The sequence below is a fragment of the Balaenoptera acutorostrata genome, chromosome 6, assembly GCF_949987535.1.
Source record: "Balaenoptera acutorostrata chromosome 6, mBalAcu1.1, whole genome shotgun sequence".
Classification (NCBI taxonomy): Eukaryota; Metazoa; Chordata; class Mammalia; order Artiodactyla; family Balaenopteridae; genus Balaenoptera; species Balaenoptera acutorostrata.
This window is the reverse complement of record NC_080069.1, coordinates 18,882,083-18,897,051: the sequence shown is the minus strand read 5'-3', so window position 1 is coordinate 18,897,051 and position 14,969 is coordinate 18,882,083. Positions and strand designations below refer to the sequence as shown.

General features: G+C 48.4%; 1 protein-coding gene across 1 annotated transcript in view; it reads right to left on the bottom strand.

Moving 5' to 3' along the window:
• Positions 1 to 12,328: 12,328 nt before the first annotated feature.
• Positions 12,329 to 14,969, bottom strand: part of LOC130708392 (NUT family member 2D-like) — a 47,566-nt gene continuing 44,925 nt past the window's right edge. Inside the window, exons 8-9 of the mRNA XM_057548325.1 lie at positions 13,097 to 13,123; positions 12,329 to 12,820 (exon numbers count right to left, since the gene is read on the bottom strand). Coding sequence (XP_057404308.1) covers positions 12,329 to 12,820; positions 13,097 to 13,123 — 519 coding nt within the window. The remainder of the gene's footprint in view (positions 12,821 to 13,096; positions 13,124 to 14,969) is intronic.

The window sequence follows — 14,969 nt, the reverse complement described above, 5'->3', positions numbered from 1 at the left end:
TATGGATATTTTAAACTTTGTTAGATAGCAGCCTTTGGAAAATCCCCTATTTGGTCCTGCTTTCTGACCTATCTGCCTTTTCAGGGTAATCTTGTGGCACAAGTGATAGCATTTAAAAGCTTTAGTCTTGGGCTTCCCTGGTGGCGCAGTGGTTGAGAGTCTGCCTGCTAGTGCAGGGGACACGGGTTCGGGCCCTGGTCTGGGAAGATCCCACATGCCACGGAGCGGCTGGGCCCGTGAGCCACAACTGCTGAGCCTGCGCGTCTGGAGCCTGTGCCCCGCAGCGGGAGGGGCTGCGATAGTGAGAGGCCCGCGCACCGCGATGAAGAGCGGTCCCCGCACCGCGATGAAGAGTGGCCCCCGCTTGCTGTAACCGGAGAAAGCCCTCGCACGAACCGAAGACCCAACACAGCCAAAAATAAAAATAAGTAAATAAATAAAGTAAAAAAAAAAAAAAAAAAAAAAAAAAAGCTTTAGTCTTTTAATTCCTCCTCCTTCCTGCTGCGAGCTCTGAGCTGTCTTCTATGCACTTCTGACATGTCTACTGTTTGGTCTCTTGTGTTCTTTGTTACTTGGGTGCAGTAGCAACTTCTCTGTGCATTCCATCTTTCTTTCAAGTTGTGGAAAGTTCTTCACTTTTTTCCTCTGAGGGTGTAGGGGGTGGGGGGAGTCAGCATGATTATATTTTAATGTAGAAAATGTGACCTGGATATAAAATGAAAATAAATATTAAATTAAATGGAAGTTACCTAAAGTGACTCTGTATCTTCTAATCAGAAAAGCAATAGCAACAAGCAAATATATAATAATGCACCTCTCTTTGATTAACAGTTTTGAACATCATAACCAGTATTATGATCCAGCCCCTTGATTCACAATATTATGAACCATGTCCCCTTTACAGGGACATGGCCGATGTTCTGTACCCTCTGCCTTTTAGGCTGCCCTTTCAAGCTCTTTTCAGTAATACCTCTTCCAACATGATCCAAGGTTGAGAGTTGCTAGGGTGTGGGGTTGTTTGTTTGTTTATTTGTTTGTTTTGCAGATCGTTAGTGGCTGTAAGTTCTCTGAAACTTGAAGTTTTGATTCAGGGTCCAATTAGCATTTTCGAGAGTTACTAAGGTGTTTTATAGCATTCTTTGTTTCAGACATTCTCAGGACCTCTAGAGCCTGTCTGCCATGAATGAAAGAGGGTAATAAATAGAAAATGAAATACATACTGAAGCAAGCCAAAACTTGCTTCAAATGAAATCTGAAATAGATGGTCCAGTATATAAAGGAAACATACTGGTTAAAGCACAGGGATGTGGCATTACGGTGGTCTCCCATTTCTTTCCCCTCTTCAACTCAGAGTGACATTTAGGAGATGTAGAGGAAGAGGCTCAGTCATAGCAAGAGTAGGTAGACCTGTGTTCTGATTCTGGTGCTGCCACTAACTGTATGGTCTTGCTTAGTCATTTAAGAGATTTGTGTTCCTTTTAGGGTTATTATAAGGACTAGAGATTTTGCTTTTTATATTGCTTTTTAACTTATGTAAAAAAAAAAACCAGTTTGTTGTATTGGCATGTGTCTATTTCTGTATTCTCTATCCTATTCATTGAACTATGTATCTATCCTTCCACCAATACCACACTGTCTTACTTATAGCTTTACAGTAGGTCTTAATATCCTCTAACTATATTCTGCTTTCTCAAAATTATTATTTTACTTATTCTGGTTCCTTTGCCTTTACCTTTTGTTCATACATTTTAGAATAAGCTTGTCCATGTTGACAAAAAAATTCTGTTGGAAGTTGACCTTTTATTATGTTGAGTCTTCCAATTCATGAATGCGATATGTCTCTCCACTGATTTAGGTCTTGTTTGGTTGTATCATACAGATCCTCTATTAAAATATTTATAATCAAATATTTCATGTTTTGGAAGCATTGTGTATGGCATTGTGGGTTTTTTTGTTGTTTTTTTTGTTTTTTTTTAATTTTTCTTTTTTTATTTTTGTCTGTGTTGGGTCTTCGTTTCTGTGCGAAGGCTTTCTCTAGTTGTGGCGAGTGTGGGCCACTCTTCATCGCGGTGCACAGGCCTCTCACCGTCGCGGCCTCTCTTGTTGCAGAGCACAGGCTCCAGACGCGCAGGCTCAGTAGTTGTGGCTCATGGGCCTAGTCGCTCCGCGGCATGTGGGATCTTCCCAGACCAGGGCTCGAACCCGTGTCCCCTGCATTGGCAGGCAGATTCTCAACCACTGCGCCACCAGGGAAGCCCTGGCATTGTGTTTTTAGTTTTGGTTTCCAGTTGTTCATTGTTAATATTTGGAAATATGACTAATGTTTTTGTGTTGATCTTGTATCCTGAGACTTTGTTAAAGTAATTGCCACTTATTAATTGCTTCTTAGAGATTTCTTGGGATTTTCTATGCAGACAGTCATGCTATCCATGAGTATGGACAGTAATATTTCTTCCTTTCTAATCTGTGTGTCTTTTTTCTTTTTCTTGCCATGCTGCACTGGCTAGTACCTACAGTACTAAGTTGAAAAGGAGAGATGAAAGAGGACATGCTGGCCTTCTTTTGAATTTAGGAGGAAAACATTCATTCTCTCACCATTAAGTATGATGTTCACTGTCGGTTTTTTGTAGATATTCTTTACTGGGTTGAAGTAGAGCCCTTCTATTCCTGAGAGTTTCTGACATGAATGTGTGTTGAAGTTCATCAAATGCTTTTTCTTCATTAATTAATGTGGCCATGTAGATCTTCTTCTTCAATCTATTAATATGGCAAATTACGCTGATGATTTTTGAATAGTAAACCAAGCTTGTGTTCCGAGAATAGACTCCATTTGATCAGAGTGTATTGTTATTTGCTTCCTTCTTCATGTGTTGATTTTATTGTGCAATTTTTTTCCCTTTTCCATGTGTGAAAGCTTAGATTCTTGATCTGAGACCTTCCCTCTTTTCTATTATAAGCACTTAGTGCCATTCGTTTCCCTCTTAATAATGTTTTATCTGGATCCTTCCACATTTTATGTGTTGTATTTTCATTTTCACTCGGTTCTATTTATCTTAAAATTTTCCTTGAAATTCCTCTTTAACCATGGATTATTTAGAAGTGTGCATCTTAATTTCCAAATGTTTGGAGGCATTCTACTTCTTGTTCTCATTTTTATACAATTTAAAGCTTAGACTGTAGACACAGTGGAATAAAATGCGATTGTGTTTGTTTAGTTATTTTATAGAGGTTCTTCAAATATCACTGGAGTGAAGTTTTCAAATATTAGTTTTACATAGTAGTTCTCAGTCTTTTGCACTTGTAACCATAAGAGAGTTCCCTAAAAATATGTAACCCTGGCTGCTGGAGCCATGTTTATCAGGGGAAGTTCACAGTCACAGGAATAGTGGGGAGTTTGTGGGTCCCCACTGCACACTTTGTTCTGGGCCAGCACACAGGGATCCAGTAGGGATCCAGGGTCCAGGAGAGGGACCCAAACTTTGGGCTCTGGTGTTTATATTGCAGAATCAGGGAAGCCGAGGTCCCGTGTGGGCAGGAACTAGGACCAGCACTGGGACACACAGGACCCAGATCCAGTCCCTCTCCATGGAACGAGCAGTCAGGCTGAGGGAGGCCCAGCCTCTCTCCTGCTGGTCAGGGCTGAGCCAAGCTGCGGTTGCAGCTGTATTGCTCAGTAGGCCCATGGCTGAGTCTCCAGCTATGACAGCCGTAAGCCCTGGCTATGGGTAGTGTCCATGAAGTCTTGAGGAAGGCCGGCCTTCCTCCTGCAGGGAGGCAGTCTTGAACAAGTTAGCCCTGCCCTGTCACTACTTCAACAACCAAAATTTTCATTACTCCCTCTTGCTCCCCAACCCCACTCAGATAAAAGCATAGTTTCTCATGGGTGGCCAACCTTTTATTTTTCAAACATTATCAACATCATTTCATACAAGAAAGGACATTCGAACCCCAATTAACTAAGAAGCACATATTGCAGAATAAGCTCGTTTGCCCTAAAACAAGACCCTTAGCTATTTCCATGGACCATCCTTGATTTCTCCATTATGCTGCTGAGTAGTGCAAAGTTGGTGCTCAAGAACTCCTTGGATGATGGTGTGCTATCAACAGCTGCTGTGAAAGCAAGCAGCTGGCACCCTCGGTGGCTATATGGGCAGAGGAGTTGAGGAGACAGTAGGTGATGGCTCTGTGCTGTCAGTGAGGGCTGTCCTCTGCCCGCACCCCTTTTAATCCCTTTGTATCCCTACCACCTGAGGAATGAAGGCAGTGATGAGTTATTGGCAGAATTGCCCTGTCTGATAAGAGGGTCACCTGCAAGCCAGAGGGCCCAAATCCTCCCTGGAACACATCACTCCCTACCCACCACTTAACAATTCCCTTCAAACAAAGGTGCAAATTTGTAATAGCTGTACCGTTAAGATATGCCGTCTGTGATTCGGACAACTGTGACTCCTTGCCCTGTTCTTGGAGGAACATGACATTTTGTAGGGAGAACCCAGGCCAGGTGGCCAAAGTCTCCGTCAAGTCTGTTTCTTCAGCCAATACTTTGATTCAAGTTGAGGGTGGTGGAGATGAGTGGGCCTTCACCATGATAGCCTTTCCCTGGTATCACTGGCCAAGGTTCCCTTTGGTGAACATTACATACAAAAGCTTGCCCAGCACATGCCTCGCTCTCAGACGATTCGTGGCCATGCTGCTCCTGGGATCAGGCACCTCCTTTGCACACCCTGTGGATGGTGCTCAGTTCCTTGATTCTGTGAATGGGGCATTTGTTAAACTATTATTTCTTGAGGCCTGTAAACTATTATTTCTTGATGTCTGTGCAAGTTTCAATTCTGCAATTTCTATTTCATTCTTCTTACGGATTGAAAAACACTAGTGAAATTCCTCATCTTACAATCTCTGCTCCTTAACATTAACCGTAGTCTTCTTAAAGTCCTTGGTCTTGCTCTCTCAAAGGCTCCCTGGGGCTTGATTCCAGTGGGCTGGTGAGGTGGACACCACTGAGCTTGACAACATGCCATACTCCACCCAAGCCTGGAGATCTCCAGTGTCTGGGGGAAAAGGCAGGGGCCGTGAGACAGGAGACAAGAATGGAGGTAAATTCAGGGGTAAAGCCCAGGGAAGAGTCCATATGTCAGTTGCAGGTCAGCTATGTGCCCTGTGTCCGAGAAGACGCCCCTCAGTGTGGGATGACCAGCTGCTCTCAGAGAGAGCGAGGCTCCTGGGCCCGGCTTCTCATGTGATACTGGGGCAGATCCTATGCACAGAGGCTGTGGCCTGCAGGGGGCGTGTATCAGCACCTCTGCAGAGTCGAGGGGCCAAAGGGGGCCATGGGCAACCTCTCCCAGGAGAAGTCACCTGCCCTGGGGCTGGGGCATCAGTCCCTCAGACCCACACCATCTACCTTTCTACCTGGGTTCCAAGCCCAGCAAGGCACAATCCTGACTTCCCCAGTGTAGGATTTCCCCAGTGTGTGACAAGCCAGGCTGTGGCCACCGACCCCGAGGGTATAGTTCAGCGGGGCAAAGCCCGTCACTGCCCCCTGGTGAGGCAACTACAACAGAAAGGTGAGCTTTTGAGAGCAAGGGTCAGGAGTCAGGGAGGAGAGGCAGAAACCCAAGAAAGGACCCATCGCCTGAGCCCACATCCTTGTCCACCTCTGTGGGGTCAGTCAGCCTCCAGTGTCGGCTCTGAGATCACAAGACCCCACAGTACTGGCCATCACAACCGCCTGCCTCAGAACAAAACAAGAGGGCACAAGAGCAGGAGGCCCATATGATAAGTGTGGTCCGTTGAGGAGGTGCTCCCTGGGCCAAGTGACAAGACATGGCTTCTCAGGGCACAGCTGCCCCCAGACTCAGCATAAATGTCTGGGCTGTGAGCCCACTGATTCTGGGAAGGGCACCAGCACAAGGTGAGCAGATGCTCCACACTTTGCGTCAGGCAAGCCGGGAGCCAAACACTGACAAGCAGCCTGCGTTACACCCTCGTGTTTCACAGGGCAGGAGCCTCGGGGTGGGCGGATGGGGCCTGCCCTGAGGTCACAGCAGAGAAGGTTTGCTGCTGGAGGGCCACACACAGGACAGCTGTATAGAATGTGATCAAAGGCTCTCTGGTGCTTCATGCCATTCAAAACCAGGGGCTCTTAAACAGCCCAAGGGTAAGATACCACCAAATCCTTGCTGAAATTTCTGAGCCCATCCTCAGATCCCAAATTTTGCCCAGATTGCCAAAAGTTTCATGGACTTCTGGTCAAGGACCCGATTCATCTGGACTGCTCAGTGCACAGCAAGATTGCCAGGACGGGGCCTAGGGATCTTGCCCACACAACCGTCCCTGACATTTGCTCCTGGAGAACCACCTGCCCAGCTACCGACATCTCCTCCTTCCCTCTCATCAGGCTAAATGCAACTGGGAGAAAGGCAACACAAAAGGAGGCAAATGTGGAAACATAAACCCGACAGTGCTGTCTCCCCCAGCCAAGACTAAGAGTCCATGAGGCTACCCACTGCACTCACCTGAAAGCCCCCACATATCACCAGGAGCACAGAGAACACACAGGCCATCAGATACACCTGACCTCAATTTCCTCCTGAGAGAGCACTCAGGGGCCTCCCTGGGATTTGGAGGTGTCAACAATTCACTGCATTGTGGCTTATGCCACAGAGCAATTTTGAACAAGGATTATAGTACCAGTAAACTTTAAGCACTGCTTTAAGTCCAATCACTTTATGTTTAAAGAGAGAGGAATTGGGACTTCCCTGGTGGCTCAGTGGTTGGGAATCCGCCTGCCAATGCAGGGGACATGGGTTTGATCCCTGGTCTGGGAAGATCCCACATGCCGCCGAGCAACTAAGCCCGTGCTCCACAATTACTGAGCCTGCGCTCTAGAGCCCACGAACTACGACTACTGAGCCCGTGTGCCACGACTACTGACGCCCGCGCGCCTAGAGCCCGTGCTCCGCAACAAGAGAAGCCACCGCAATGAGAAGCCTGCTCACCGCGACTAGAGAAAGCCTGCGCACAGCAGCGAAGACCCAACGCAGCTAAAAACAAATAAATCAATTAATGAATTTGAAAAAAGAGAGAGAGGAATGGAATATTTTAAACAGAGACATATGAGCCCTTTAAAGGGCAAAAACATGTTGCTTACAGCTTTTCACATGGAAAAGGAAACAAAAAGTGACTGGGTTTGCCGTTTTCCTTGAATTTGTCTAGTACTAGCACTAGATAATATTGACGATCTTCACGCTTGATCACAAACAACATGATGCTGTAATATTCAAACTGTTGGTGAAACTTTTTTAATCTCATGATTTACTCTGGAACAATTGTGTTGACATAGGTACTGATGGTGCAAAAGCAAAGGTGGCAGAAGTGCTGGCACCTTAACCCAAATCAAGGAGTAGCACCAAACTGTACTAGCTGGGCTTGTATTCACTATCATACACTTGTATTAACAGTGCCAGTTCCAGTTAAGAATGTTCTGTCTTCAACAGTAAAAATGATTTATGTTAGTAAATCTTGACCATTGAAATTGAATATTTTATAGTGGATGATGAAATTCAACATACAAACATCACACATCTGTATATCAAAGGGAATGGGAAAAAGTTAGATCAGATACTGATAAAGAGGAAGTGGATGACATGGATGATAGATGTGAAAAATTAGCGAAAATGTAGCACAGAAAAGAAACGGTCAGAAATTATGAATGAGAAATGTATGGACCTAGAGTCTGCTGGTGGCTTGATTTTGGACTTTGCAGCCTCCAGAACTGTGAGAAATATACGTCTTTTGTTTAAGCCACCCAGTCTGTGGTAGTTTGTTATAGCCCTTTGAGCTAAGACATATTTTAGTACCAAGAAGTAGCAAATACCTAAATATGTGGAAGTGGCCTTGGAATTGGATAGTAGGTAAAGGCTGAAAGAGATTTGAAGTGCATGCTAAAAAAGAGCTGAAATCGCCATAAAGTCCTTTCAGCCTATACCTATTCAAAGTGATTCTGGTGATGGCTCAGAAAGCAAACAGGCACACTGGAGAGAAAGTCTCCATCTTTGTAGAGGATACAGAAATAATCATGAACAGATAGAAATATGGACGTTAGATGCTATTCTGGTGAGGTCTCCAACAGAAATGAGGAACACATTATTAGAAATTGGAGGAGAGGCAATTCTTATTATAAAGTGGCAAAGAACTTGACTGAACTGTGTTCTAGCGTTTTGGGGAAGGTAGACCTTGTAAGTGATGCAATTGAATATTCATTCATCTGAGATCTCTGAACAAAGTTTGGAAGAAGTAGCTTGGTTCCTCATCACCGCTCCTAGTAAAACACATCAGGAGAAAGATAAATTGAAGACCAAATTGTTAAGCAAAAAGAAATCAGAACTTAGAGATTTGGAAACTTCTCAGCCTATCCATATTTGAAAGTGAGAAAGCTTGTTCTGAAGAAACTCTAAGGGTGCAGCTGAGCAACCCTTTGAAGAAGAGATCATAGGTGTGATATTAATTTAATTAGTCATCTCAGCAGAGGCCAGGAGTAGAGAAGGGACACTGCCAGTTTGAACTAAAGGGGACAGAGAAAGCCAGGCAGAATGAGGAAGGTTGTCAGAATTCTTGGATTCTACAGAATGGGAGACTAGAGCAATTTGGCTGTGAATGTGTACTCCTCTTGACGAAAAGGGAAGAAGGACCCCAAAGGTGATTCCGAGGTCATCGGGTCTGTCAATCCCACCACAGGCCCAGGGGGCCTCAGTTTCAAAGTGTGAGATTGTCGCCCTCACAGAGAGTCATGGTGTAGGTGGAGGCCCTACAGAGAGCTGCAGTGTGGGTGGCACGCCACCAAGCTGAAGGAGTGGGGCTGCCCCACCGAGCTGTGGGGATGATGTTGCCACCCCAGCGGGCCTGGAGGGCAAAACATCAAACTAAAGAGGGTGATTCTCGTACCTTAAGATCTAATGGGATTGGCCTTGCTAGGCTTTGGACTAGCTTGGAAACTGTCACCCCTTCCTTCTTTCCTATTTCTTCCTTTTGGAGTAGGGATGTCTATTCTATGCCAGTCCCAACATCGTATTTGGAAACACCTAACTTGTTTGGGTCACAGATTTACAGCTACAGAGGAATTTTGCCTCAGGATGAATAGGACCTCCAGTCTCACCCATATGTGATTTAGATGGTGTTTAGATCAGACTTTGGACTTTAAATTTTACAGTTGATGTTGGAATGAGTTAAGGCTTTTGAGGCTGTTGGGATAGAATGAATGTATTTTGCATACAATAAGGACACGAATTTTGGGTACCAGGGGCAGAATGCTATGGACGTATATCCCCCCCCCCACCAATTCTTATGTTGAAGCCCTACCCTTCAATGTATTTGGGGATAGGGCCTTTGGGAGGTAATTCAGGCATGGGAATGGAGCTTTCATAATGGGTTTAGTGCCCTTAAAAGAAAAGACACAAGAGAGATCCCTCTTTCTCTCTGCCACGTGAGGACGCGGTAAGAAGACAACCATCTGAAAAGTAGGAAGAGAGCTCTCACCAGGAACTGAATATGGCACCTTGATCTTGGACTTCCCACCTTCAGAACTGTTAAGAAATTACCGTCTGTTTTTCAAGCCACCAGGTCTATGGCATTTTGTTATAGCCGTCCAAGCTGATGAAGACATAGAGAATATATAAGATGGTCTAATATACATATATCCAGGGTTCTAGAAGTAGAGACAGGAGAGAATGAGTAGAAGTAACATATGAAAAAGATAATATTATGTTCTAGATGAGATGAAGAATGTGTATTATCAGTGAATGAAGCAAAATAGGTCACATGGAGGATACACTTTTTTAACCTGAAACTAATCACACGTCAAGAAACTGGAGAACACAAAAGACAACAGACAGTCTTACAAAAAACAATTAGCAAGGAAACTGATCACCCACCATGAAAGGGTGTATTGATGGCATAATTTGAAAAAAACAGTAACAAAAGCCATATTCGATGGAATAAATACTCAAAGTTCTGAAAGGAAAAACTTTTCCTCTGGAACTGATTACCCTGTCACATTATAATTTATAAAAGTTCACCAACAAGGGAACTGATAAATTATTTTTAATGTATGCATACAATGCAAAATTATAAATAATTAAAAAATTAAAGAACATCTAATATATCCATTTTTCTTAAAGTAAGAATGTTGAAAGAAGAAGCCAAAGGCAGTATGATTTACATGACACAATATATAACCAAAAATATTGTTATTATACATAATTTTGATTATCTACAGCTCTGCCAAAAGCATAAACATTTTTATAAGATGGATATATACCAAGTTCTTGATGGTGGCTATCTTTCTCATTGTTGGTGAGAGGTGTAAAATGGGACAACCCTTACGGAAAACAATATGAAGTTTCCTCAAAAAATTAAAAATATAACTACCATGTGATCCAGCAGTCCCACTTCTGGGTATGTATCCAAAAGAATTCAAGGCAGGATCTCAAAGAGATATTTGCACACCCGCATTCGTCGTAGCATTATCCAAAATACCCAAGACGTGAAGAAACCCAAATGTCCATCAACAGATAAAGGGATAATGGGGTCTATAAACACAAGGAAATATTTCCTTCCTTGAAATAAAAGGAAACCATGTCTCATGCTACAACATGGATAAACCTCTAAGACATTATGCTCAGTGAAATAAGCCACTCATCAAAGGACATATCATAGCCACTCACATGAAGTATCTACAGTAGTTAAAATCATAGAAACATACAAAGGTGATTGTCAAGATCTCAGGGAGGAGGAGGGAGAATTAGGGAGTCTCTGCTGTCCCAACCCCCGCCTGGGTCCTGGGGAAGGAATCAGAACTCAGAACTGGGAGAAGAGGCTTTGGCCAGCAGGGAAAGGGGGGTGAGGCCCAGGGCGGGTCCACAAAGGGTCACAGCATCTGAGTGCATTAGGAGGAAGGGGCTTCAGAGGTGGGCCAGCACAGGCCATGACGGGGGCTAAGCAGGCTGCGAGGGGGGGCAGTTCAGGGAAACAGCAGGGGTCTGCTCCCTGTCCCTCATTGTTTGCTCGTCTCACCCTTATGAGCGGGTCATGTCCCCTGCTCTGATGATTCAAAGTCTCTGCCGGCACCCACAGGACGGTGACTGAGGCCTCCACACTCCTCAGCATGGATCCCAGCTCCCAGCCAGATCTGGGGCCACAGACACCTCTCCCCCACCCCTGCTGCCCCTGTGAGCAAGCTGTTCTTGTGAAACACGGTCATAGTTTGTCAGGAGGAACTGTTTTCTATGGGAATACAAATCAGTGTTGATACCAATACACACACATGTCCAGCCATGGGTGGAAAGGGAAGGGACAGTAGTTCTGGGGTGTCTTTGCACACCCCTAGGCCCCTAAGGCCAGTCCCCACAGCCACAGCCAGATGGGTCCTCCTCCCTCAGTTGAAAGAGATGCTGCTGCACAGAAATCCCACAAGTTCCACAAAGGGGCCCAACTGTCGTTTCCCTTAGACACACCTGTAACAGGTGCCCCATGAATTTCCCCGCGCCGATTCCCCTCGTTGCATCCTCACTGGGATTAAGAGGTAGCTGCCTCAACCACTCTCCACATTGCAATAATCCCAGTGGGACTAGAGAACGCTCCCGCTATGACGAGGCAGACAGTCCTGTCCCCATGGCCAAGACTTTTCCTGTCTGGTCAGGCCACCCACACAGGAAACCCTGGATGAGCGGAGGGTCACCCCAGCGCCATCGCCTGGCCACTTCAGGGAAGCAGAGAGAAGCTCCATAAAGACAAGGGCCGTCTCCAGGCTCCGTCCTAGAAACTGGTTAGTGTCCAGAGGGCTGAGAGGCACAAAAGCAGCTCTCCCTCCCCAGACGGTTCAGGGATGCAGAAGATGCTACAGATGCCCCAGAAGGCCCCTAGCCAAGCAGGCTTTAGAGAAGCGGATGATGAGGGGGTCCCTGGGGAAAGTGAGAGCTGTGCGTTCCCAGGGGCAGCCTGAGGAGTCCTTGTCTATGTGGAGGAAAGGTTTGGCCACCTGTAGATCCATAGCTCCTGTGACCTCCCTCACCCTTCCTTCCTCTCAGGATCGCTCTCTGTGGAGCAGCTCCACACGAAGAAGATGACAGTGGCCTGAGAGCATTTCCCACCAAAACTATCTTTATTCACAATTTTCATACATCACTCCAAAGGTCCTGCCCACACCCACCTCCCCCACCTCCCTAACCCCCCACAATCCCAGGATCAGCGCTGGGGTGAGGAGGCGCCCCTAGGCTCCCCTGGGGGCCTCCCTGGGGGCCTCGCCCTGGAGGGCCGGCCCGGCTGTTCCCTACTGGCTGCAGTGCTTCCTCTTCTTCGTCCTCCTCTTCCCTGTGACAAACGGGTCACCCTTTCTCTTTCTCGGCTGTGAGGGGCGAGCCAGCCCCAGAGCCAAGGCTGGCCTCTTAGAGACCCTGTGGCCAGCCCCGGGGATGGGCAGCTTCTCAGCAGCGGCTGGGCGCCCACACAGAGCCCACTTCCTCGACTTGGGAGCGGCTGGTGGAGCCGGGCTGGGGCCTCTTCTCTGAGGGGAGGGGGCCTGGGGAGCACTCTGGGCCCCCCAACCTCCAGGGGAGGCCAGGCCTGAGGCAGGGGCAGCACTCTGGGACAGACCGCAAGGCGGCAGGCTCTGCGGAGAGGCAAAGAGGAAGGCCAGGCTGGAGAGCACCTCCTCGTCCTCACTGGACGCGTCCCTGGGCCCTCGGGCCTCCGGAACAGGAGACGCCTCTCTCAGAACAGACGCATTCCTGGGTCCCAGTAGAGGGCCAGTGTACCTTTGACCCTGGGGAGGGGAGGGCCGTCCGGCCCGGAATGGAGAAACCTCCTGACGTCCTCGAGAGGGAACAAAGACTTTGGGCCCGAACGGGCCAGTGTCTGTTCGGATGGGCCTATGAAGAGCCTCAAAATCAATCTCTGGTGGGCAGGCTTCATCACTGACCCCTAGATGGCGGTCTTGGTCGTGCCTCTGGGCACCTTGGCCAGCGTGGGACTCAGAAGGACTTGAGCCCATTCCGGGTGCACTGTGGCTCGGGGCTGCCGGCCCACCCTCGTCCTCTTTCAAGGCCAGGAGTCGTTTCTGCACCAGCTGGTAGGAGGGAGGAGGACAGTGACAGCTCCACGCGCACGTGTGAGAGGAGGAGCACTGGGCAGTGGGACAATGGCCCTGGGGGGGAGGAGGGGACGGGTGACCCCAGGACTAGACTCCAAATCCAGACACGGTGGCATTCCTGCCATCCTCCTGCACCTTCTTCCCAGCTGTGTGTCCTTCCCTCCGCTCCCGGCTCCCCATCCTCTCCTTCCTATCACCCTGCGCTGCACCCACCCCAGAGAGGGCCCTTCCCCATGCCAGGCCTCCGAGGCAGGGAAGGGACGGACAGAGCCATGTGGGCCTCCTGTTCTGGGGCCCTACCTCTCCCCTGCTCACTGGGGTCCCTCCGTGCCCTGGTCTTCCTGGGTGTCCCTTGTCTCCCCTGTTCTACCTGCGATCCCTCCCTCCTCTGGCTCCCCTGGGCCACCTGGTTTCCCCTGTCCCCTGGATCCCCTGGGGTCCCCCCTCCCCTGGAGTCCCCTGGCTCCCTAAGTCTCCCTCTCCCTCCCCTGGCTCACTTCTTCAGGGGTGAGTCCTTCCTCCTGCTCCAGCTCCTCAGCAAGGGCCAAGAGATCCAGATGTGGGTCTGGGGAAAACAATTCTGCCAGGAATCGAGGGTGAATGACTGCCTCCACCTTTGACAGAAAGAAGAGGCTGTGAGCATCCTTGGCCAGGAGTGGCCTGTGACACAAGAAGACCAGGAGGGAAAGTGAAAAGCAGAGACCCACCCCCACTCTCCTCCACAAGGCGGGGATGGTCAGCACACACACACGCACACACACACCCACACACACACACACACGCACATACACAGTCACACACAAAAGAGCACATATACAGATGCACATACACAGACACACAAAGGCATACACACAGACACAAACATATACACACATACATCTGCGTAAACCTCCCCTAACACCGGGCTCAGGAACAAGGAGCTGAGCTGAAGTCCCATCGGCTTGAGCAGAACCCAGATCTTGGGTGCTGAGAGTTCCATGCCCTGGCATCTTGTAGACCCCAGGCTCCAGGCCCAGCCTACCTTGGTGACAGAGTCTTCCCGGGAACGCAGCTCGTCCATGTAGCTCAAGAGACACGGGTCCATGTAGGTGTCGTCCTCTTCCTGCTTCGGCTCATTTCCGTCCTTTCCACATTCTGCATGTGACTTGCCTCTGCCTGAGTGGACGGGCCCCACCAGCACCTCCATCCTGTCCACATACTCCCTCACAGTCTCAGGGGGAATCTCCTTGGGCGCCTTGGGCTCCGGGGTCCGCTGGGATCTGTGTGGCTTCGGGTGCGAGGGCTGGGCCCTGGGGCCGGACATCCTGGGAGCACAGGCTGAGGCAGAGCAGGAGGAAGGGAAGGAAGGTGAGGGACTCCCGGTCCACCTCCTGACCACCGAGCGCACGTTGGTGAGGGCATTGTTTGGGGGACGTTGATGTGGGTGTGGGAGGGGTCAGGACCATCTGAAGCCTCATGCACAGTTGGAGAGGGGAGGTTAGGGGGTCATCTAAGAGAGTCACAAGTAAGGAAGTGGGGAACCTCCAATTTTCTAGGGGTCTCCCCATCAAGCCCACTTCTTAGGCAGACTTAGTGTGGGGTCCTTTGACAGGGAGGTGTGAGAGGAGTTACAAAACTGACCAAGTCAATACCCCGTAGTGACAAAGGGCAGCTGAGACCCCACCCCCCCACCCCCCGCCTCGGTGGCTGTTTTGGTTGAAAGACCAATGCCCCTGTCTTGAAAGAAAAGGATCCACATGGGGACGGTGGCCAACCCTAGGCCCCTGTTACCTGTGCCTTCAGCTCCAGTGGGAACCTGGGTGCCTGGCTGAAGGTGCACTTT